The 24988-nt window shown below is 33.1% G+C and overlaps 3 protein-coding genes across 4 annotated transcripts; all 3 read left to right on the forward strand.

Annotated features, from left to right (window-relative positions):
• Positions 1 to 7549: 7549 nt before the first annotated feature.
• Positions 7550 to 11070, forward strand: LOC106721482 (probable serine carboxypeptidase CPVL; the record flags this gene model as incomplete). The annotated part of the gene is made up of 8 exons (XM_045681943.1): positions 7550 to 7623; positions 8173 to 8498; positions 8952 to 9067; positions 9486 to 9653; positions 9920 to 10087; positions 10273 to 10535; positions 10742 to 10873; positions 10953 to 11070. Coding segments are annotated over exons 1-8 (1323 nt in total), but the record flags the coding sequence as incomplete, so codon positions are not given.
• A 268-nt stretch (positions 11071 to 11338) lies between these two features.
• Positions 11339 to 23613, forward strand: LOC106721663 (transmembrane protein 245). Of its 2 annotated transcripts, XM_045681813.1 has the most exons (14): positions 11339 to 11839; positions 12068 to 12214; positions 12528 to 12756; positions 12890 to 13463; positions 13680 to 13851; positions 14118 to 14285; positions 15585 to 15786; positions 16165 to 16349; positions 16492 to 16626; positions 16984 to 17080; positions 20507 to 20678; positions 20991 to 21170; positions 21643 to 21670; positions 23427 to 23613. In XM_045681813.1, exons 1-13 carry the CDS (start codon positions 11477 to 11479, stop codon positions 21662 to 21664), a joined length of 2646 nt encoding a protein of 881 aa, XP_045537769.1. In that variant the 5' UTR covers positions 11339 to 11476; the 3' UTR covers positions 21665 to 21670; positions 23427 to 23613. The 2 variants fall into 2 exon arrangements, with proteins under 2 accessions (XP_045537769.1, XP_014372167.2); XM_014516681.2 differs by lacking the exon at positions 21643 to 21670.
• On the forward strand, positions 17973 to 19997 carry LOC106721664. Its single transcript, XM_014516682.2, has 2 exons — positions 17973 to 18384; positions 18459 to 19997. The coding sequence occupies exons 1-2, from the start codon at positions 18232 to 18234 to the stop codon at positions 19932 to 19934; spliced, it is 1629 nt and encodes a 542-aa protein (XP_014372168.2). The 5' UTR covers positions 17973 to 18231; the 3' UTR covers positions 19935 to 19997.
• Positions 23614 to 24988: the final 1375 nt, after the last annotated feature.

The following is a 24988-nucleotide window of genomic DNA, read 5'->3' on the forward strand; positions in this document are numbered from 1 at the left end:
ATTGACAGTAGAATGAAGCCACATCAAACAACCATTATCATCTAAAATATTACGGTATAGATGCATAAGGAAAATACCTTTGAAAGGCACTTATATATAAAGTCTCCAATATGTGATTCACAGTCGGTAATTCGCTTCAACCCGTGTCACTTGGATACAAACAAAAACAAGATATAAAAAAATGTATTTAAAACTGGCTTTGTGCGTGCTCCTACTGATCGGTATGCAATTGTGCGTCGCTTACCCCGAGAGACTAACGCGAACGACGGTCGCAAAAGACGTGGCAACAAAACCCAGGCCAGTTTTACCAGATGACGAAGATGATGGACTTGGTAATAGATTCGGTATTAGATCAGGATCTTGCCCTTTGGGATACTTTAGGGCAGGAAGTATGTGCTTCCCCGCATACTAATAGAAGGCTGTTAATTTTGTGATTATATACGTGTAAACCATCTTTAAATTTTATCAACCTGTTCACCTGTGATTTTTTTAATAAACTTGATTTACTTGTTTAATCTGTTTTTAGCCGACTTCAAAAAGAAGGAGGTTATCAGTTCGACTGTATTTTTTTATGTGTGTTACTGCGAATCTCCGGCCCTGGTGGTCCGATTTTGATAAAAATTATTTTAATCGAAAGGAAGTGCTTGCAGATGGGTCCCATTTTTTTTTTTAAATAACTTGAAGACTAGTAGATTTTGAATATAGCTTCAAAATTTGTTGCGAAAATTAGGGACATTTTTGCTTTCAGCGCTTACGTAGGCTAAACTATAGGACCTACATAAAAATGATGTATGGACGAATTGTAGCTCTTTAAATGTGCTAAATAAAAGTCCGTGATAGCATATATCTATCTTTTATAGTTTTCTCACAATAACCATTTTTTTCTTTAGAAACATCATTTAAATTCATGCCCTATTTCCGACGCTATTATTCTAGTTCAGTATTAACCCTTATGTAAATAAATATGTAATAAATATGTTCATTATCAAGAGAATTTAATGTAGATTATATTTGCCTTAAAAACTATATCATTATGTCTAATGTGTTCTGTGGTTATCTGGTGCATTCTAAATTAGTTATTGAGTTGAAGTACACACATATTAAATAGGAAAGTCCTTTTCTTTATTTGTCTTATTTATGTCCTTATACATATTAAGGAAATTTGTAATTGAACTTCAAATTCACTAAAAATTAAGAAATAAAATAAAAAATTTAATTTTAAACAATTTCAAACAAAATGCACTCAAAAGTAACATAAAAACAATTTCAAACAAAATGCACTAAAAAGTAACAAAATAATGTCATGAAAACTCTCTACACTCTAAAGAAAGTTCTCTTCTTTCTTGTAACATGTCTATATTGTATAATTATTGTTATTTTGGAGTCGGTTTCGGCCTAAGTAGGGACATAAACGTAAGTATGTCTAATACATCTCAAATATTAGGTCCTTACATATGAAATTGGCGTTTTGTATGGGAGGAACAAAAAGTCAAATATTTTTTAATATAATATATTTAATTAATCAAAGTATGAACCATTATTTTCTATGCACTTTTGCCATCTCATAGGTAGTTCATTGATCCCTTTACTAAAAAAACCAGTCGGACGGGAATCAATAAAATCTTTGAAGGCGATTTGGACTGCCCCATCGGAGTTGAATTTTTTCCCTTGCAAGAAGTTATCCAAATTTCGAAAAAAATGGTAATCTGTTGGAGCAAGGTCCGGGGAGTACGGAGGATGTCTTAGACTTTCCAATTGAAGCTCTTCTAATTTAGTAGCCGTCTGTTGCGCATAGTGTGGTCTAGCGTTGTCGTGAAGCAGCAGTGGCGTGGAGCGATTGACCAGCCTAGGTTGTTTAGCCGCTAGCTTTTCCATCATGGTTTGCAATTGCTGACAATAGACATCAACCGTAATAGTCTGGCCAGATTTGAGAAAACTGTAATGAACAATACCGGCACTAGTCCACCAAACGCTTACAAGTAACTTTTTTAGGGTTAATTTTCGCTTGGGGCAGGATTTGGCTGGCTGGCCAGGATCCAACCATTGCGCTGAGCGCTTCCGATTATCGTAAAGAACCCATTTTTCATCACAGGTAATGATTCGGTTTAAAATACCTTCATTATTGTGCCGGTTTAGTAATGTAACGCAACAGTCGACGCGCGTTTGCCGGTTTGCTTCAGTCAATTCGTGAGGTACCCACCTTTCAAGCTTTTTAATCTTCCCAATTTGCTTCAAGTGAATTAAAACAGTTTTATCACTAACATCGCAGCCTGCAGCTAACTCGGACGTGGTTTGCGATGGATCCGCTTCCACAATAGCCTTCAACTCTTCATTATCAACTTGAGTCTCAGGCTGTCCACGGGGCTTGTTCTGCAGATCGAAAATTCCAGAACAAAAACGTTGGAACCAAAAACGAACTGTGTTTTCTTTTGCAACACGACCGCCATACACATCATTCACCCTTCGAGTCGTTTCCGCAGCACTAGTGCCACGGCGGAACTCGTACTCGTAAATAATGGGATATTTTAAGTTTTCCATTTTGTAAAATGAGTGACGCAAACAGAAAAAAACAGAAGAAAAAAAACAAATGAATGACGGTCATCGAACCACAAATACATGAGTCTATAGCTGTACAAATTTGAATTTGGAATTCCTTACCAAAGAGGAGAAATTCATGATTAAAGTGGCCAGTACGAAAAACGCCAATTTCATATGTAAGGACCTAATATAAAATGTCACCTTTTTACTTCGGCCGACCAAAATACAAATGTATTAATCATTCATAATATCAAGTATTACACCCTAAAAAATACCAACTCTACAGGCTAAGCTGACAGGGATGACATAAGCACTAAAGTACTTAAAAAATGCGCAACTAGTCTCGCTAACCCCCTAGCCCATATAATAAATTTATCTTTTACGGAAGGTACTTTCCCAGAACGGTTAAAAAAGTCAATTGTCAAGCCTCTGTATAAAAAAGGAAAAAGAACTGAAATGGGCAAGTATCGCCCGATAACATTAATAACTGTATTGTCGAAGATCTTTGAAAAGGTTATGTACTATAAGGTGGAACACTTCATGACGTCATGTAGCCTACTTAAACAGGAACAATTTGGATTTAGGAAAAATAGCTCCACTACTTTAGCATGTTTTTCACTGATTAAACAGATAACTGAAAGTCTTAATCATAAAACTAAAGTCTGTAGTATATTCCTAAACATGACAAAAGCTTTTGATTTTGTATGCCATATAACTCTTCTACTAAAGCTTTCCTCTTACGGTATACGCGGGAAAGCTAATGAATGGATAGAAAGCTATTTAGAGAATAGACAACAATGTGTAGAAATAACAAAAACTAATCAATGCGAACATAAAATTTTCAGATCCAATATTAGACAAAACAATTGTGGCACACCTCAGGGAAGTATATTAGCCCCGCTTCTTTTCCTCATATACATACATGAATGACCTCCCTGATGCAGTTAACAAAGATTGTATACTTTTTGCTGATGACACTACATTAATAATAAAATGTGAAAACCAAGCACATTTAGAAAAAGAAATTACTAGTACTTTAGATAAGGCTATTAACTGGTTAGAACAAAATAATCTTAAAATAAATATAAATAAAACTAATATTATACAATTTATAACACTGCAGTCACACACAACCGAATTAAACATTCACTACAAAAATAATCAACTTTCAAGTGTTAGCGATTGTGTATTTTTGGGTATAACCGTGGACAAACGTTGCAGTTGGAAACCACATATAGAGAAAATTGTCAATAAAACAGATCGATTAGTCTATGTATTAAAGAGGATAAAGCAAATAGTTAACATAAATACTGCACTGATAGCCTACCACGCTTACATATCATCAATTCTGAGATACGGAATAATAATATGGGGTAATTCAGTAGAGGCAGATAAAGTTTTTAAAGCTCAGAAAAATGTATCAGAGCAATATGTGGTACTCACATCTTAGACAGTTGCAAACCACTTTTTAAAAGACATAAAATCTTACCGTTGCCCTGCCTATACATCTTAGAAATATGTATCTTTGTGAAAAAACACCCTCAATTTTTTGAAACATTTAGCGATAGTACATATCGACGCTGGAAAGCGTAAACGCTGTAACCCCGAAAGTATGAACTTTACAGGAGAGCCAAAAAATCATAACTCGTGATCTGATACGCCTACAAGCATGCGGTATTAAGCAATGTTGTGTAGTTTGTGCTAACCTATAATGAAATCATTATCGTTTGATAATGGTTGAAATTATTAACGTGTGAAAAACATATTCGCGATTTCAAGGGTTACAGCTTTTATGCTTTCCAGCGTCGATATAGCCGATCTAGACATAAAAATAGACTGCGTTTACCTCAGATAAAGCTAAAATTATTTAAGTAAAATGTTTATTGTATGTGTATCATGATATTTAATAATTTACCTTCAAATATTAGACAATTACCTTTTACACTGTCTAAAAATCAATTATTTAATTTGCTGTTGAATAAATGTTACTATAGTGTTGAACATTTCCTAGCTGACAATTTACAAAATATTGACCTAATAATAAATAAATAATTAATGACTAAAATAATCCTACTAATATGATTTTATATAATAAGATTAAATGTACATTCAATATAATATTTGCATGCCATACGTGGCAGAATATGTTTATTCATCTAATCATGTAACACCATTTGTACCATATTCTGGCAAATAAATTGATTACTATTATTATATTTCATATTCATTTATTCACTTATTATCTATATAATACATTTTATAAAAAAAATTAACAAAATATATTATATAAAAAATAGTATACCACCGGCTGCGGAATCCCATTACTCAAACAACCAGTGGTGAGGGCTACAGAGACAGAATTCGGTTGTGTGTGACTGCAGTGTTTGAAATTGTATAATATTAGTTTTATTTATATTTATTTTAAGGTTATTTTGTTCTAACCAGTTATTATTATTATTATTATTACAACACTTGATTATATTTTGGATTTTTCTCGTATTGACAGTAGAATGAAGCAACATCCAGTGTAACATAACACAAACAACCATTATCATCTAAAATATTACGGTATAGTAGATGCATAAGGAAAATACCTTTGAAAGGCACATATATATAAAGTCTCCAATATGTGATTCACAGTCGCTAATTCGCATCGACCGGTGTCACTTGGATACAAACAAAAACAAGATATAAAAAAATGTATTTAAAACTGGCTTTGTGCGTGTTCCTACTGATCGGTATGCAATTGTGCGTCGCTTACCCCGAGAGACTATCGCCAACGACGGTCGCAAAAGACGTGGCAACAAAACCCAAGCCAGTTTTACCAGATGACGAAGAAGATGGACTGGGTAATAGATTCGGTATTAGATCAGGAACTTGCCCTACGGGATACATTAAGGCAGGAAGTATGTGCTTCCCCGCAAACTAATAGAAGGCTGTTTATTTTGTGATTATATACGTGTCCACCATCTTTAAATTTTATCAACCTGTGATTTTTTAATAAACTTGATTTACTTGTTTAATCTGTTTTTATTACATTGAGAAGACTATCATTTATTGTTGTATTTGAGTTTCCTTATTGTATCAATTTCAAATTAGCGCATTATAGTATTAAATACATTAATACATTTTTTATAACAGGTGTAAAAAAAATTGTTCATATTTTGGAACAATATGTATTTTAAATGAATAGCTTTCTTACTTATATTATTAATGCGAAAGTTTGGATGGATATTTTTTAGAAGATATTTTCAGAACGGCATAACAGATCTTGCTGAATTGAAATTGAGTTTGGAAGAACACTTAGGCTACGAATTAAGTTATTAAATTCAGCGCCAACGAAGTCGCAGGCAAAAGGTAGTTGCAGAATAAATATGGAATTAATTTATAATTATTCTTCATGTTGTTAATGATCGTACATTCGTGTCTACCGATTTAATTATTAACTATATATGTTGAATTAAAGGCGTTACTTTCTCTTATGTAGCCTCGTTCTTCTTTGTCACATCGCTGACAGAAATAGACTAAATAATATTAAATAAGTGAATACAACGTAACTGTCTACTTACTACAACCGGTTTTAGAGCAGGTTACCTTGAATAATAATTTAAGGTCATAATGTTTTTGTTTCATAAACAATCACACAAAAATATTGATTATTCTATTTGTTTATTTTTTCTTCTAGTATATGAAAAGTGGTAGGAAATGTGATGAGATGTCTTTTGATGAGAATGTAATGAGATGTTAGTTGAGAGTGCAAATGTTATTTTTTAATTAATTCTTGTTATTGTTCTTATTAGTATAAGACAAATACATAAGTAATTATTATTATTCATATATCACAAATAATAGCTAAAAGAAGATTGCAGTTGACAACAACCTTACGATTAAAATAACCCATATATTCAAAGTATTACAATCGTTTAAGTAGCCTTTTTTCGGTGTACAGCCAATGAATTAAATTTGCTTCCCACCTAGGATCTAACAGCAAACTGTTACCTACTGTAAGAGCTATAATTTAATACGTGGTAGAGCCCGCAATAACATCTTTTCACCATTTTCTTATAAGGAGGAATGGGAGATAGATTTGGACGAGAAATGGCCGCATAGAAAAGAGAAATATCCTTTTACTGTGTGTCCCTTCATCAGTCGATTAAAGTTAGAACGCATCTGCAAACGCAGATGTCTATGGCAACGATCAATTCGCTATTTCGGCGAATTCCAGTGGCCGCTTGCGCGTTTATCACCTTTTGCTATAAAAAAGTATACATATTGCTATGACAAATTTTAAACTAAATCCCCTTGTTAACGACATATTGACCAAAATGGTTAACAAATAAATGTTCTTGACTGTACATTATATACGAGAATATTACCATAATCTTACTTACATTATAAATGCGAATGTTTTGATGTATAGATGGATGGATGGATGTTTGTTTGGTATATAAGGAACGGCTCAACGGATCTTCATGAAATTTGGCACAAATGAAGAACATAGTCTGGAAGAACACATAAGCTACTTATTACATTTTTTTTATTCCGGGCGGACGGAGTCGCTGGTGACAGCTAGTATATTATATTAACAATTACTATCGTTATATTGTTTTCCTGTTAGTATTGTAATATGTTAAGCAAATCTACAGCCATGCGGCGTGCTAATTGACGCTAACTTATCGAAATGCACTACACTTCAAGGTTCAATTAACAAAGCCAGATGCATCTATTACATCGACTGTTTCATAGTTAACTAGCTTTTACCCGCGACTCCGTACGCGCGGAATAAAAAATAGAAAATGGGGTAAAAATTATCCTATGTCCGTTTCCTGGTTCTAAGCTACCTGCCCACCAATTTTCCGTTAAATCGATTCAGCCGATCTTGAGTTATAAATAGTGTAACTAACACGACTTTCTTTTATATATATATAGATAGATTTAACAATAGCGTGAAATGATTTATTTTACTATCAAAATCAAATTGTCCCGCTACTTTTACATTTATAGCCGTGTTACTTTTGCAGCTACGATGTTGTATTTGTAATTTATTCTTACAATGATGCTCGTGATAGTGGTTCTTACTTTAGCGTAAGTTGTTGTGTACATTATATTCGTTACTTTTATAACCTCTTCAACTATTTAATTCTGATTCGTGTAAATATTATAAATTAAACAAAAAAAAAACAAATGTTTAAACGAATCGTTTACCACTTTTACCGTTAAAAGACTAATCTATTAATATTAAATTAGAATGTCTGTATGTAATATCGAGATAAAATCATATTTCGCATGCATCATTAAGAATTTAAAAAAAATCTGTCTGGCCGTAAAGCCGCGTTTGGTAATCTCCGGAACGGCTGGACTGATTTTGACGGGAACATAGTTGATGCACACGGACATATTATTATAAGATAATTGTTAAACAAAAAACTGACGAAATCGCGAACAACCGCTAGTTAAAAATTAATTTATTCCGCTTATGTAATATGATAATTAAAAAAAAAACTAAATATATAATTACTTATTCAATTAATAATCATAAAAAACTTCAATTTAAGAAAATAAAAACTACAACTTTTATAAAGTTATAAAAAGCATTTTATATTTAATATTAATTTAATGTATTCTTCAATACAGCTTCAAGTATATCGATAGCAGTGGTACATATAAAAACCATGAAAATCCTCTCATTCTTACACCGTATATTGAAAGAGGTGAAGTGGAGAAAGCTAGAAGTTTATCAAAAAATGATCCCACTGTATATAAAAACATTAAAAGCTATTCCGGCTTCATCAATGTAAACGAAACTGAAGATTGGAATCTATTTTTCTGGTATTTTCCTAACAAAAGACAAATATCGGATCAAACACCGTGGATATTGTGGTTGCAAGGTGGCCCAGGGATGTCATCTCTCTACGGACTATTCAGAGAAATTGGACCTTTAACGTTAAATAACGGCAAAGGTAAATATAATTACTATAATTTAATTAAAAACTCATAATTACGAGTATTTTTTATTTATATTTATCGACACAAATTTTTAGAACACTTTGTAATTCGACTGTTTTTTTATGTGTGTTACCGCGAAACTCCGCCCCTGGTGGTCCGATTTTGATAAAAATATTTTAATCGAAAGGAAGTACTTGCAGATGAGTCCCATTTTTTTTCTATAGATAATTTTAAAAAGCATAGAGAAAAATAATTATAGAAGTTAAGAAAACAGTAAAATTATAACGTTCATATGATAAAATTCACTATGAATTTACCTACAGTGTTGGAATGGAATTTACCTACAGTATTCCCAATGGAACTCACATACAAAATAGAATTTTTAAAATACTATTATTGTTTCAAAATGTATTGTAAAATGTTAATAGATGTTGATTCATAGTATTATTTACTAAGAATATTTGCAGTTGGAATGATGCCAGTAACTTGGGCTAGTGATTACTCACTGCTGTTTATTGATAACCCCGCCGGTTCCGGCTTTAGTTTCTCACGACGAAAGCGATACCCTAATAATCAAGATGAGGTAAGCAAATTTACAAATTTAATGTTAGTTGCCACCGCGAGCCACCCGTATGGGAGGGCGGATAAATGGAACAATATTTGCGACAAAAAGGCGATCTTCCGAAAGCAAGATGTAGCATAATCTATATATATAAAAGAAAGTTGTGTTAGTTACACCATTTATAACTCAAGAACGGCTGAATCGATTTGACTGAAAATTGGTGGGCAGGTAGCTTAGGACCAGGAAAAGGACATAGGATAATTTTTACCCCGTTTTCTATTTTTTTATTCCGCGCGGACGGAGTCGCGGGTAAAAGCTATATGCAATAAGTAAAAGCACATATGTCCATCGACACCAGTCATGAGAAAAATATCAATTTATAATTTTTCTGTAGATGATGGTGAGATTATTAATTTACACATATTATTTAACATAACAGATCGGCAAAAGTCTTCTGATCTTCATGCAGCAGTTCGTCCAAGTATTTCCAGAATTAAAAGAAGCACCTCTGTTTATTGCCGGGGAAGAATACGGCGGGAAATATGTAGTAGGAATGGCACATTACATACATCATGATGAAATGTTCTCATCCACTATTAATTTGAAGGTATTCATTAACTTATTACTCATTCAAAGAGCATTGCAGCGAGTAGTAAACAACTTGTATACAACTTGTATGAATGAGGATATTTCCTCAAATCAATAAATTTATAAAGCATCAAAACAATGTACGGTCTTTGACCATGAAACCTTATTTTGTTAAATGGTATTGTTTCCTTTGACATTTATTTATTTTTTAATTACAAAAGTGTATGAAATGGAACTTGGAAATGAAACAAGGTTTACAGACCCTAACTTTTTTCTGTTTCTAAGGGTTTAATAATCGGTGATGGCTGGATCGATCCACCCAATTTACTCCATTACTCTAAATGGGCTTTACAACTTGGTCTCGTCGATCATCAGCAAGCCGTAAAGATAAGAGAAGCGGAGGACATGGCCAGGATGTACTGGGGGCAACAAAATACATACGACTATGCTGGAGTAAGTAAAACTTCAAATACAGTTTATATAGAAGATAACCTATAAGAATACACGTAATAGATCAGTAAGCACATTGAAGTCTATTATGTCGGTCATATCTATCTATATAATTCATGCACTTTGGTGTGATGAAATCGAAATATAAAACGTGCTAAATAAAAATCTGACTTTGAGCGTCTTTTCAGAAAGCGAAAATGGCGTACAATATGTTGAAAATATTCGCACCATTCGACGATCTAAACTATTTAAAAGACGATACGGAACACTGGGACCAAGAAATTATCAAATTTCTCAACCAAGATAAAGTCAAAAAGGTATTACACGTGGGCGATATATGCTTCGATTTCATCAATTACGGCTCTCAGAGCAAATTATATGAAGAAATTTATTTGTCAGTGAAACCGTGGTTAGAGGAACTATTAGAGCACTATGGAGTCCTATGTTACAGGTGACGATTAACTTAACATGACTAACATACTTACTTGTATACTTAGCTTAGTAACTTAACTTCAATTAGGTTTTTAATTTCATATTATTATATTATAATTGAACTATAATGGTTAACATTACATGAATAATAGTGATTAAAAAGTTACCGCACGACAATTTTTATATCGGATCAGCATCAACATCTGAAAATTTAGTTCTTTTTAGTGGACAACTGGACATGCTTATGGCATATGCTTTGTTGGTGGAGTCATATAGAAACCTGGATTGGTCTGGCCATGAAGCATATCTCAAAGCAAGCAGGGAACCGATTTTCGGTCGGGACCACACCGTTAACGGGTAAGACTTGCGAAACCAAGTCATTATAAATTTAGTTAGTAAAATAAATATAAATATTATTGGAATATCGCGTTCCCAGGTATATCAAGATGGCGGGCAATTTCATGGAAATAATGGTTCGGGGTGCAGGGCAACATGTTCCTGCAGACAATCCGATAGTAGCAAAACAGGCTATAGATATATTTATAGAAAAAAATACTAACAATTAAAATTACAGAAGTCTGATTTAATTAATTATAACTTGTTTGGCAAGTTTTGTAATATGTTAATAACTAAAACTAGAGTTTTATTAACGATGTCAATTAAAAGTCGAGGTTGTTTTATTAAAATATAAGAATTATCTAAATATAAATTATTTACACAATTTTTAGTTTTTGAGTTTTGTAAAAAACATCTTTCCTAAACGTTATATTATGTCAGACGTGACGTCTGTTCTTCAAAAAATATATTGACACTTGGCAGATTTTTTGGCAAATGTCAAATTAAGCCGAAAATATTAAAGAACTATGATCTCATTAAACAACAATTCTAATCTACACACCCTGTAACGAGACATCAATAGATGTAATTATTCGGTGATTTTTACGCATTGATTGCACAGAAATGCAGCAGTCACCTTTTGAGAACATATTTAATATAATCGGTGGTTTTTCTAAAGGCAATGAAAAGCCCATGAAACATGGATTTTACAACGCTTTTGCCTTCTTTATTTTAACAATTTGCTGTGTGGCAGTTTATGTGTTGTTCCTCATATTAGAACCTTTTTTTAAACCTTTATTGTGGGCCTTACTAGTTGGATCGATTCTCCACCCTTACAAATATAAATTATCGAAACAGATAAAGTCATGGTTCGAAGATTTAGAAAAATCCAACACCTCGGTTGTATTTGGTTTGATGGTAATACCAGCTAATGTAATTAACTTTGCCTCAGAAGCTGTAGGAAACCAATTTAAGGAACATTACAAAGTAAGTGATCTCATGTGCTTTAATTCTAAAACATAATAGTTCCAACGTTATTCGAAAGTCTAAATGTTGTTTAGTTAATAATAATTATTGTACAAACTTGTTCCCTACATAATCCTAGATTGTATGCTAATGGATCAATTAAAAAATAAATAATACCTGAATCTAGATTGATTAAATAAAATGGAATTAATTACTAAATCTTAATACTGTTATTCTGCTTTATTTCAGACTATTATTGGATTATTGTCTGCTATATTTATATTTCCATGGCTGTACAATTCAATTCCTCGGAGCTTATGCTGCATTTTCTGGCAAATCACAAGCTTCATTGGAGTGTCAACAACATTACTTATCCAATTATGCACCTCCTACACAGTAAGTACATTTTTTCAAGATCTTATTTATTTACAAAATTTATAAACAATTACAAACATAAAATTATTATTTAAGGTCACCCTTTATTTAATATAGGCTTGAGTTCTTGAGTAAGGACACAATTGGGTTGCAACAATATTTATATATACTTGTAAGCCTTCCTCTTCCTCCTGCTGGTCCGACATATCTTAATTTAACAACTAAATGTACTTAAACATGGTGTAATCTGGAAGTTTTATGATCAAATCAATTGCTATTCCACCTTTACTATTAAACTTCTCATAAATCTTGTGTACTTTGATGTTTTTTACAGACTTTAACATTTGCATTAGCATATATTATAAGTGTGTACACATTATGGTCACCTGAAAGGTCTGGAATATTCAAAGCTACTTCATATCTTCTATGGCTGGTTATAACCAGTTATGTAGCAAGTTTGTGTGGCTCATACCAAGTTTATATGTTTGTTCTGCTGCAAATTATTGGTGTCACTGGTTTTGTGCTTGAAGTGTTACATGTTCATAAAGTATTGTTAATGAAAGGTGAGAAATTTATATAATCTATTCTTGTATTAATTCTATGTCACTATTAAATCACCTGCATATAAATTAATATTATATTTAATTCTCTATGATGGTTGCCAGAGATAATTAACCTTATAAATTCCGTTTCCAGACCCTGAAGCCTCAATCGTTTTAGCATTGAATAAAGTTATTATGAATGGCCACACTGATGCAAAAGAAGCAGATATAAAATCTGAAATAACCGAAAGTATTCCAGAGGAACCCAGTGATAAAGAATCAACACCTGATAAAGAAAGTCCGATCACTCCGGAATCAGGTCCAAAACGCAGTAGCTGGACCGGAAGCGATTCCACACAGAGTTCTCCGAAACATGCTAAGATCTTATTTAAAACAAGAACCTTATCCGCTTTACCCTTACCAAATGTCAAAACAAAACCATCGATCGAAAATCGAATCTTAGCATCATTTAAACAGCGGTCTCTTGACGAAAATTACATGAGAAATAGTTTTAATAATGATGACGAATCCGCTATATATTTCAAGCTTTTATTCTTTGGATGTTTCTGTATGCTGGTTTGGAAACATATCTGGTTGTTACCAGTGATGCTGTTTTTCTTAGCGATACATTTCATAAAATGGATGCTCAACTTCTTTGGTGTTTGGCTTTTCTTTGAGAGCTATTACAATAATATTATGTCTAAAATTAGGAACTGGTGGGGAGACAGGTAACTATCAAATTTTACTTATATAAATATTTAAAATGTTTTCATAATTAGACCGATATATGACACCCAAAAAGTTTGTCATGAAAAAGGTTCTAGTTGTTTATAGTTTCCATAACTTTCTTTTAAACATAGAAGCTAGCAATTAATTTCATTCCAGTATTTCACATTCTATATAAATTTTGGGCGTTGTTTTTTTTTAATTAAATATGTTTACAGGCAATCTGCATTACTACCTGCTCATGTCCGCGGAGTAGGCAAGATGCTATCAATCTGCAACCGCAGTGTGACAGAGATGGCATATAGTTCTGTTGACACTGTCTCCTCGTGCATTGTCATTGTTGGTCTCATATTCTTCGTCACTGTTGCTGTAGTTTTCGTGTGCATTCAGGTTAGTTAATGTTTTATTCAATTGAATTTGAGAAAAGATCTCTTTCTACACTGTCTCTCTGACACATTTTTGTCTCTTTTTTTTTTAAATAAATGAATTGGTCCTTCCCACCCACCTAATGTTATGTGGCCAGTTTAGTAAACGCCCACTCTCTTTCTTTTCCAATCCACATTGTTATAGAATTTTTAAGAAAATTTAAATTTTTTTTTTTTTTAAATGATGCTCAAAAAATATAATTGGGATACATATTTTAATATATATTTCAGATATATTCGGAGGCGATTGTAGTTGTACAGCTGAGTGGTAGTCTCTTGAACAGTACATTTGTTCAGCACAGCCCACTGCAGAATTATTTACCCGAAGGTTGGGATGAAAAACTGGATTCCCTCATAGATGATGCATATACATATGGAAGGGAAGGAATATCTACTGCTGTAAGTGTTTTTACTTTTTATTTTAATTGTAGTCACAGATCTATACAAAATATTTTTTATTAGATTCCTCCTGGTATTATTATAGTTTAAGGTCTTCCGAACATGAAATTATTAATTTATTTTTGGCATTTTTATAATGAATTTCTAATTTCTAGATAGATTTATACATATTTTGTAGTTATTGGTAGAGATAGAAGCAATTTTATATTGTTCCCCTACCTTACTTTTTCTTTTATATCTGTGCTTACGAATGGACGCCCATCTTCTAGATTAGAAAATACGTAAGTTTACTTTATTTTCTAGGTTTTTAGTCTATTGAAGTAATAGTTATTTATTACTAACTACTAGTAAATAAGCATCAATAATGCCAGACGAATTCTATCGTTAAAGTACGAGAGCCTATTTTATATCATTATTAATTTTAATTAATAATTGAATGAGATGAAGAATATCTTATAGGTTTCCGGAACCAAATTCTACTTTTAAAACATTTTGTTATTTCTGTTTTGTCCAAAATAAGACAGGGATGACGATATGTTTTATACAGAGATTTCAGTCTAAGAAACCAACTGTTAGAAAAGTTGATACATACTGCAATTTGAATTTGATTTTAATGATGTTTTTTTATTTTAATCTACAATACATTTCAGATTTCTCAACAATCAAACATTGTGAATAAGGTTAAAGTTATATCATTATTTTATTTTGAATTTAGCTCACAAAGTAATTGTTAGGTCTCAATCATTCTTAATAGTTCTTCCTTTTAAAAAGCTATACATAATATCGCGCTAGACACGAGTGAAAAATCGTTTAACATTGCTTGAATTCTGCATTTTTGACAGATCATGGACATTGACAGACTTTATTTTATTTGACAGTACTATAACTAGTGCGACAAGCTTATCTGGACCGGTTAGTTCGGTCAAAAAATATATAAAACCTACTTGGATATAAAACATAAAATAAAAGAAAAAACACGACAAGATATCTGCAGTACGACAAAGTATTTATGACAATTTTTTGAAATTGATAAGAGGCGCTAGTTAGCTATCATAATTTAGTATGACTTGTGGTCAGGTAACTTTATTTGGTCTATATAAGTTCCAACTCTGAATCATATACATTCTGCTAAAACAATTAATTTGCTACTTTTATTTACAATAAATATGTCATTATTCTCACAAAAAAACTAAAAATATAATATGGTAATGGCCGCGATGTAACTTGTATTTGATTTTTTTGTGTTTGTAACTTCGGTATTGGATCGAAATGATGTATAACAAAACTGTCAACCATCAGGTGAAGAGTATCCTGAAGGAAGGTGATCCGGACAAGGTGGGCCGTGTTGAGGCGCAGATCCTGGAGCTGTGGGACCGCGTGTACCAGAGCTGGGTGTCGCTGCACTTCGCCGGTAATGGCGGCAACCTCGGCCCACAAGTAGACGGCTCCGCTGTGCAAGACTCCTGGGATAACTTCCTTAGTAACGTCACGCAAGCACCAGGTTAGTGTTCATTGAAACAGCGTATTTGACATTTATCTTCTGACTTCGAGCATCAGGAGTGCAGTGGTTAAGAACCGAATTTGTATTTCATAGGTCTTGTACAAACAAATATCTTGGCAGCTCTTAACTGAAGGCGGCGCTGATGACCTTGGGCCGCCAAGATTTTTGAATAGACCAATACTGCTGTATTTTTCGATACTAAGATTTTCATTTGTACATTTAATTTTCATCTTTCTTACGGTGAAGGTACATCTTAAGTCACCATTCAACACTGGGTACGTGGTGGTCTCGTACCCCTCGGTGGAGGTGTTTGAATTGACGACGAGTCCTAGATTGAAAGAACAAGTTACTCGGTGTCAAGAAGTGAGTTTTCTGTAGGTCTATTCGACTACTCGGGCATAGTGTCGTGGGTGTCGGCTAACGTGGGCACGTTGCGTGAGATCGCGGGCAGCGTGTGGGCGCCGCTCGCCAGCAACGTGTCTCTGCTGGCGGGCTCGCTGGGCGCGGCCACCTCGCTGCTGCTTTGCGGCGGAGGCGCCATCATTAACATGTTTATTAATTTGGTGAGTTCACAAGCGGTTAGATAACATTGAGTAGGTGCTGAGGAAAGCACGAAATAAAAACGCTCCCCCTCTCCCCCCCTCTCTCTCCCTTTCCCGAAATGTCAAATAAATAACGCCTTTATCATAATATTTTATGACAAAGGTGGTGTTCTACACGACGTTGTTCTACCTGCTGGCGTCAAGCAACGCTCTGTACAAGCCGGTGGAGGTGCTGACGCGGCTGCAGGCAGGCTTCGGTCCGCGGCTCGGTATCGCACTCTCTGTCGCCATCAATCAGGTATTTTTCAAATATCTTTGCTGCTCGGAACATCGTATGAGTCACTATTTTTGGTGTAACGGGGTGGGAAGGAAAGGGCATAGCACAGTATGATCTAGGGTTACCAAAAAGATTGAAACAGTCCACACAGCCAATATTAATAGTCCGAGATAAGAATATAGAATCTGAACTTAAATAACTCTAAGGGACTAACTAACTAACCAAGTCATTTGCAGTATTTTCCAACTTAAACTATGAAAAAATATACAACTTTCCAGATTGATATTTATCCATATGTATGGAGCTTTCATGTAATTTTTTAATTAATAAAAAAAAATTGACAACCAGTCTGATTCTTATTGGATTGAATTCTCGCAGGTGTTTAGGGCGTCGTTTAAGATGGCGTTATTCTACGGGCTGTGGACGTGGCTGGTGCATAACTTGTTCGGTGCCAAGGTCGTCTATCTGCCATCCGGTGAGTTTTGATTATATACAATGAATTAATAATGTTTGACACTTTTATATGACTTATTTATTTCACTTCTTTTTACTCGTATAAATCGTCATTTTAATTATTTTAATTTAGTACACAATCTATATATATAAAAGAAGGTCGTATTAGTTACACTATTTATAACTCAAGAACGGCTGAATCGATTTGACTGAAAATTGGTGGGCAGGTAACTTAGAACCAGGAAACGGACATAGGATATTTTTTAACCCGTTTTCTATTTTTTATTCCGCGCGGACGGAGTCGCGGGTAAAAGCTATTAATAAATAAGATGACGCGTATGAAAACAAACATTGCGACACAAACACGAGCTTGCCACTCACCCACAAACATATTTACAAGCATTCATTATTAAACTTCGTTATTATAATCCTTTAATTTGTTATTTATTCAAATTTTAATATATTTATATACTAGCTATCGGCCGCTACTCCGTCCAAGCAGAAATAAAAAAAAACTTAATAAGTAGTCTACGTGTTCTTTCAGACTATATTTAACATCTGTGCCAAATTTCATCAAGTTCCGTTGAGTCGTTACTGAGATACCTTCTAATAAACATCCATCCATCTAAAGTCTAAACATTAAATCGCATTTATAATATTAGTAAGATCTTCGAAGTAAAGTAAAATCTGTCTTAATATAGATAATCTTGGTTTTAATAAAGACTAGCTTTTACCCGCGACTCCGTCCGCGCGGAATAAAAAATAGAAAACGGGGTAAAAATTATCCTATGACCGTTTCCTGGTTCTAAGCTACCTGCCCACCAATTTTCAGTCAAATCGATTCAGCCGTTCTTGAGTTATAAATGGTGTAACTAACACGACTTTCTTTTATATATATAGATAGATGAGTAAATTTTAAAATATGACTCAATTTGTTATTGTTTTTTTTAACATTTGAGTACTTAACATTACATCCTGGTACGTTGAACTTAACATTTCTCAGTTGCGAAATGATAAATTTAACTCGTTGCGTTTCTCGTGGGATATTTTAGTGAAGTATTATCTCCGGATGATACGAGCCCGTGTCACATTTTTATTACTCGACTCGTGCGCAGTCAGACAAAACATATTCAGTTCTTAAGAGAAAAATGTTTTTTTCTCGTTCATGTGACAATGGTTTACAGAGAATTTATATTATTAGTCGTACTAATTGATTTAACGTTCGCTGTGAGAATTAATTTCACCAGTTGCCAACAAACTGAGTGGATCTGTGCTAATAATATATCAAGTGACGTTGTCTATAATTGTGCCGCAGTTAGAGCTAATGTAAGTACATTAATGTTTATCAAATTCTGTCATATTTTTTAGACGTTAAATTTCATTCAATTTTCTTGTTTTAGGAATTCGTTATACATTTAAGAGATTTTTACACGGATCATTTAGTGATCTTGACGATACAGAATTGCAAAGACTTAAAAGTAATAATCGATTGCCCTGTTTTGCAAAGACCCTCGAGGCTACAATCATTTAAAGTCAAAAATTGTGATCGCCTCGAATTTGCAACGCTTACATCAAATTCTGCAGTTCAGACACCGTCCGATATCAATTTGGAAAACGTTAAAGAAATTGTAAATTTACCGAGGAAACTCTTTAAATCGCCAACCAATGCTTTGGAATCAAAATGCTTAGGAGCAACTGCATTGAAGAAAATCCGCGTCGCTAATAGTAAAATATTTTCAATAAATACTAAAGCTATTTATAATGTTAGCGGAGCGAGGAGTATCGAATTTGATAATGTAACAATTACAAATGTTCAAACGCAAGCGATAGAAGTTATCGGCGTTGATAATATAGCTTTTATAATGAACAATTGTACCATTGATAATTTAGAATCGAAAGGCTTAACAGTTCAAAGTAGAAATACAATAATATCTAATAATGTTTTCAACGATATTGTTGCAAATAGTATTAATGTAACGTCAGAAATATTAAACGTTAATAAAAATAATTTCAAGGAGATACGAGCTAATGGACTGATGCTTAACGCAGCTAAGACAGATTTTACAGATAATTACATTAAAGTACTTAAAAGTAACGCTTTGACAAATATTAAATGTTTAAGAAGACGTGTGAACAGAAAACATTTTAAATTCATTAGAAATAGAATTGAAAATGTCGAACCGTACTCTTTAAATTTCGATTACCAAAGCTGCAAATCTAGTGGATCCACAGTTATGTATCAAGATAATAAAATAGACTGTAGATGTCGAAATGTTGCTTACCTTGCCTCTACAGTAAGAAACGAATTGCATGGTATTATTTTGAATGTATCGAACTCTAATACTTGTGTATCTGCACCTTGTTCTTTGCCAGTCGAAGTTATAAAATTGTTATTGGATAGTGCTATGTGTCAAATAAATCTCGATGCTCAAGTTATGTGCTTATTATATAACGATAGACATACAACTAATTATGATATAACAACAGATGAAGATGTAACAGAACCTGCACCAACGTTTTATTTAATCAGACAAGCGAATGCGCCTAAAGGTGACGCGAGCGCAGCAATGACGGCTATAGATAAAGATAATCTTTTAAAAGACAGTCATCTTAATATGACGAATAGAACGACGATCAAAGTTGTCTTTGATTCTTCGAGAGATTTTGTCGAAACATTGAGGAGTACAAAAACGAGTTATAACAAACCAGAAGTTCAGAAGCCTCAAGCAAAAGATGAATATGTAAGCCATTGTACAGGGGCTCACTGTCGGAACACAGTCGCCTACAATAAACAGAAAGCTTTAGAATTTTATAAATATGTATACGCTCAATTACGACCGCCAAAACAATTAGATAATAAGAAAAAGAAAACATGATTTTTTTTGTATTATTTACTAAATAAATTTGTTATCTGTTTATTTGGATATTTGTACCTTGGACCCACCTTCCCATTAATTTCATTTCTAAATCAAGGTGAGCTTTAAATATTCTTAATAGGCTTAGATAGAGCAGTTTATAAATCCAAATTATCTTTAAATGAAGATTTAATACATATGTTTATTTTGTACTGCATAATTTTACTATATTTCATTACTCTACTCGTGTAAAAAACAAGACATACAGTAGTGTTCATATATCTATAAAATATAAATACAAATATACACACACCTATGACCCCGCACTTTAGATTATCGTAGTTGTTTGTTAGCCTCGTCATTTTGCTTGTCACTATTAATTTTAATTTTCTCTCTCACTATATACTACGAACATAATATTACTTTTTATGTTTTACATGTATTATCGGCTATTTATGTATAAGGTGTATAAGAACCTCTATTCCTACTTTAGATTTAACATCTTAACCGATTTTCAAGAATAAGATTTCTTTCCATTCGTATTCTTTCCCAATTATACCTATAGTTCATAACGTTGGTGACGTACGTTACAGTTCTAGCCGCGATACTCGGGGCTGCCCCTTTCCTTGGGCCGTATTTAGCGGGAATCCCTGCTGCCCTAGACGTATGGCTGCAGGGCAGGCCAATGGCAGCGTTGCTCCTGCCCATAGTACAGGCGGCGCCTATCGCTTTCCTAGACGCCGCTGTTTACGCCGAGATTAAAGAGTAAGCATCATACCTACCTTGCATAAAATCTTATCCCGATGGCGAAAATTTCACCAAAAAAGAAATAAAAAAAAACAAAACCTCTGCCTATCCTTAACAAAACCCAATACAATGAATTGAGACGGTCACAAAATCCCCTAAGTTTAATAAGGAAAGCAAATCCTACCATCATTTGTGATACCATGTATGGAGAGAGAGAAAGTGATTAAGAGAGGGAGATAACAAAACCCACACCACTTCTGATAAGAACCATAAAACAATTTTATCACATCATTATCTTAAAATAGTATAATTAACCATTGATGGTTGTAGTGGCGGTCACCCATACGTCACCGGTCTAGCAATAGCCGGTGGTATATTCTACCTGGGTCCCGAGGGAGCAATCCTCGGACCTCTGCTCCTGTGTTGCCTCATGGTCATCCTCAACCTGTCTTCCACATTCTTAAGAGACACACCTTCAGAAGAAACCGCCGCGTTACATTCGAGAGTCAGGTAAATTTATTAATGAAGCAACTTTGAATCATTATAATTATAATGAATCATTATCATGCAAATTGTTAATGTGATTAATGATTGCTTAAGCGTCTTAAAGTTATTGCTTTAGCTTTTGTATTGGTGATTTAATAAAATTTGTATTGAAGATTAGACTAAGTAAAAACTTTATCCTTCAATGAAGAAAATATTGTTTTGTTAATGATGAGACAAAATGTAAATCATTGAAATTATAAAAATTTTGAGAATAATTTATTTTATACTCACCTGGTTTGGTTTTGTGAAATAATTTAAATGGTTTTATTAATATTAAAATAATGTTTGTTATATAAATTATATACGTACATATATTCAAGGTAACATTATATGTTATCTTTCGTAACATATTATTTGAATAATTAATAACAATGTTGGTATCGTAAATAATAGTTATTATATAATGTAGCAATTTATTGATGTTTTGTTTATTTAGGTCATTATTGGGATGCTCTTAACTTAAGGTGTGTATTTTGTGCTAACCAAACTAATTGCTCCATAATTTTTTGACTTTAAGCCACTGTTTTTTTTTTTAAAGAAATGTACAAATTTGAAAGGTAAGATATATCTGCATGTACACAAAATTTTTTCCATGTCTGTTTATAATACATGTGCATGATCTTGCTATGTTTTCAATGTTGTATTGCTATTATTATCATAATGTTGTAAATCTATCGAAAATGGCTTAACAAGTAAATTTGCTTTAAGTTTAATGTTCAAAAAAAAAGTTTAGTCTGTTAAACACGTATTTCTGTGTATGCTAAAGCAGCCATTTAAAGTAAAAGTAGCTATAAAATTCTGTAATACTTTTTGAACAAAAAATATTAATAAGTAATACTTAGTATATATTAGGTCCTTACATATGAAATTGGCGTTTTTCGTACTGGCCACTTTAATCACGAATTTCTCCTCTTTGGTAAGGAATTCCAAATTCAAATTTGTACAGCTATAGACTCATGTATTTGTGGTTCGATGACCGTCATTCATTTGTTTTTTTTCTTCTGTTTTTTTCTGTTTGCGTCACTCATTTTACAAAATGGAAAACTTAAAATATCGCATTATTTACGAGTACGAGTTCCGCCGTGGCACTAGTGCTGCGGAAATGACTCGAAGGGTGAATGATGTGTATGGCGGTCGTGTTGCAAAAGAAAACACAATTCGTTTTTGGTTCCAACGTTTTCGTTCTGGAAATTTCGATCTGCAGAACAAGCCCCGTGGACGGCCTGAGACTCAAGTTGATAATGAAGAGTTGAAGGCTATTGTGGAAGCGGATCCATCGCAAACCACGTCCGAGTTAGCTGCAGGCTGCGATGTTAGTGATAAAACTGTTTTAATTCACTTGAAGCAAATTGGGAAGATTAAAAAGCTTGAAAGGTGGGTACCTCACGAATTGACTGAAGCAAACCGGCAAACGCGCGTCGACTATTGCGTTACATTACTAAACCGGCACAATAATGAAGGTTTTTTTAAACCGAATCATTACCTGTGATGAAAAATGGGTTCTTTACGATAATCGGAAGCGCTCAGCGCAATGGTTGGATCCTGGCCAGCCAGCCAAATCTTGCCCCAAGCGAAAATTAACCCCAAAAAAGTTAATTGTAAGCGTTTGGTGGACTAGTGCCGGTATTGTTCATCACAGTTTTCTCAAATCTGGCCAGACTATTACGGCTGATGTCTATTGTCAGCAATTGCAAACCATGATGGAAAAGCTAGCGGCTAAACAACCTAGGCTGGTCAATCGCTCCACGCCACTGCTGCTTCACGACAACGCTAGACCACACACTGCGCAACAGACGGCTACTAAATTAGAATAGCTTCAATTGTAAAGTCTAAGACATCCTCCGTACTCCCCGGACCTTGCTCCAACAGATTACCATTTTTTTCGAAATTTGGATAACTTCTTGCAAGGGCAGTCCAAATCGCCTTCAAAGATTTTATTGATTCCCGTCCGACTGGTTTTTTTAGTAAAGGGATCAATGAACTACCTATGAGATGGCAAAAGTGCATAGAAAATAATGGTTCATACTTTGATTAATTAAATATGTTATATTAAAAATTAATCGACTTTTTGTTCCTCCCATACAAAACGCCAATTTCATATGTAAGGACCTAATATATACAATATTTATGTAAATACATGTTTAGCATGCTTGGCAACATAATAAAGTAACACTTAATAATATAATATTTATTATTTATTTATGTAATATTCTTTTACAGATACGGTGCTTATCTATGATCATGTTGCATGGAAAACTAACATGAACAAATAAACAGATCTAGGTGTATGCAGATGTACGCGCTATTTTTCTCACTGCGCATGTTCTATCGACGATTCTTTTCTAGAAAAGGCAGCTATTAAAGCTTTTGTACTGCTTTAAATAACTTCATTGTCGCTAAATTATAATTAATTTTAAATTATAAGAGGCCAAAATATAATTTCTTTGACGTTAAATTATAATTTCTTTGACGTAAAATAGTAAATGCGTAAATGTCAAACTTACGAATTAAAGCAAATAACTTCGTACATTATTGAAATGCAAATCGTATATTTAAATGTTGTAGCTTTATAAATATTTATATTATGAATGAAAAACTAAATGTATTGCGCGTAAGTTTAAAATTGATACAATTGATGGCATGGTAGTAAAATAAATTAAATTTTGATATTATATTTTAATTCGACATTATAATTGTATTATTTTTTAAGGAACGATGATAATTAGTCATTGCGACAACTCTGTTTGCAAAGTTATAAAGGTATGTTAACATTTTGTCATTTCTAAACACCAAAATATGTCAATTGTAGGTTTAAGTGAACGATTCTACGAGAAAAAGTACATAGAAGAGAAAAAAAGCCCTTATTAAGTTATCTTCCAAATGTATTAATATAAACAAATTTGTATTTCGTAATTGCAAGGTTTTTGGATGATATTGTGTTTTAGATTTTTTTATGCTGACTACGTGCGTGGGAAAAGGACAGAAAGATGATGATAGTTTTTTTTTTAGTCATTTTTCCACTTCTTCACCAATATATTCTGCGCTATACTGCTTTTTTATTTTCAGAACTTACTAGTAGAATAGTAAGAGATTTAAAATTTGTTAAGGCTGTTTGGCTATTTAAGTCTTTGTTTCAATGTCACTGTAAAATGTTTAAGGCTCTCTAACAAAATTACTAATTAAAAAAAAAGCTAGTGATGTTAAAAAATTGGTGCTTTTAATGTTTAAAAACATCTCATTGTTGTTTTAAAACAATTTGCTTAGAGTTAAATAGAAGGGAATGTGAGAGCAATTTAAAGCTTAAATTTGATGCGAGGATAATTCCCAGCAAATGTCAGTAACCATTTAGGCTACAAAATGTTAAACCTAAATAACAAATATCAATTTATAAATGTTCCGTACATTTATAAATTAAACATTAGTCATTCTGTAAATGATATTAAATTAAAAAAATAAATTATATCCCAAATCAAATATTACTCAGTGAAATTATTAAACTAAGTATAAAAAGCGTGATATTGCTTATATAAGAGCTTTAGTAAATTAAATGAATTAAACATAACTTTATATATTTTTAATAAAAAAATTTCGTTATAAAATATTTTCAATTAAAAAAAATTAAATAATGCACTAATTCCTATTGCTTAATACTTGAATATTAGAACTGTATTAATCTATAGTCTTTGGCTTATATAAATTTAATGATCCAGAATGCCTGTCTTAATGTAAGAAGCTAGCTGTATAATTTAAATATTGCATAAAACTTGTATGGAAGAAAATAT

This window comes from Papilio machaon, chromosome 17 (genome assembly GCF_912999745.1).
Source record: "Papilio machaon chromosome 17, ilPapMach1.1, whole genome shotgun sequence".
Lineage (NCBI taxonomy): Eukaryota > Metazoa > Arthropoda > Insecta > Lepidoptera > Papilionidae > Papilio > Papilio machaon.

What these genes read in the sequence shown, in the direction of transcription:
- LOC106721663 (XM_045681813.1), top strand. Translation starts at nt 11,477, where the DNA reads ATGCAGCAGTCACCTTTTGAGAACATATTTAATATAATCGGTGGTTTT. An exon ending in AATTTAAGGAACATTACAAA is followed by an intron (nt 11,840 to 12,067) that starts GTAAGTGATCTC and finishes GCTTTATTTCAG; the next exon opens with ACTATTATTGGATTATTGTC. An exon ending in TTAACATGTTTATTAATTTG is followed by an intron (nt 16,350 to 16,491) that starts GTGAGTTCACAA and finishes TTTATGACAAAG; the next exon opens with GTGGTGTTCTACACGACGTT.
- LOC106721664 (XM_014516682.2), top strand. Translation starts at nt 18,232, where the DNA reads ATGGTTTACAGAGAATTTATATTATTAGTCGTACTAATTGATTTAACG. An exon ending in GTGCCGCAGTTAGAGCTAAT is followed by an intron (nt 18,385 to 18,458) that starts GTAAGTACATTA and finishes TTCTTGTTTTAG; the next exon opens with GAATTCGTTATACATTTAAG.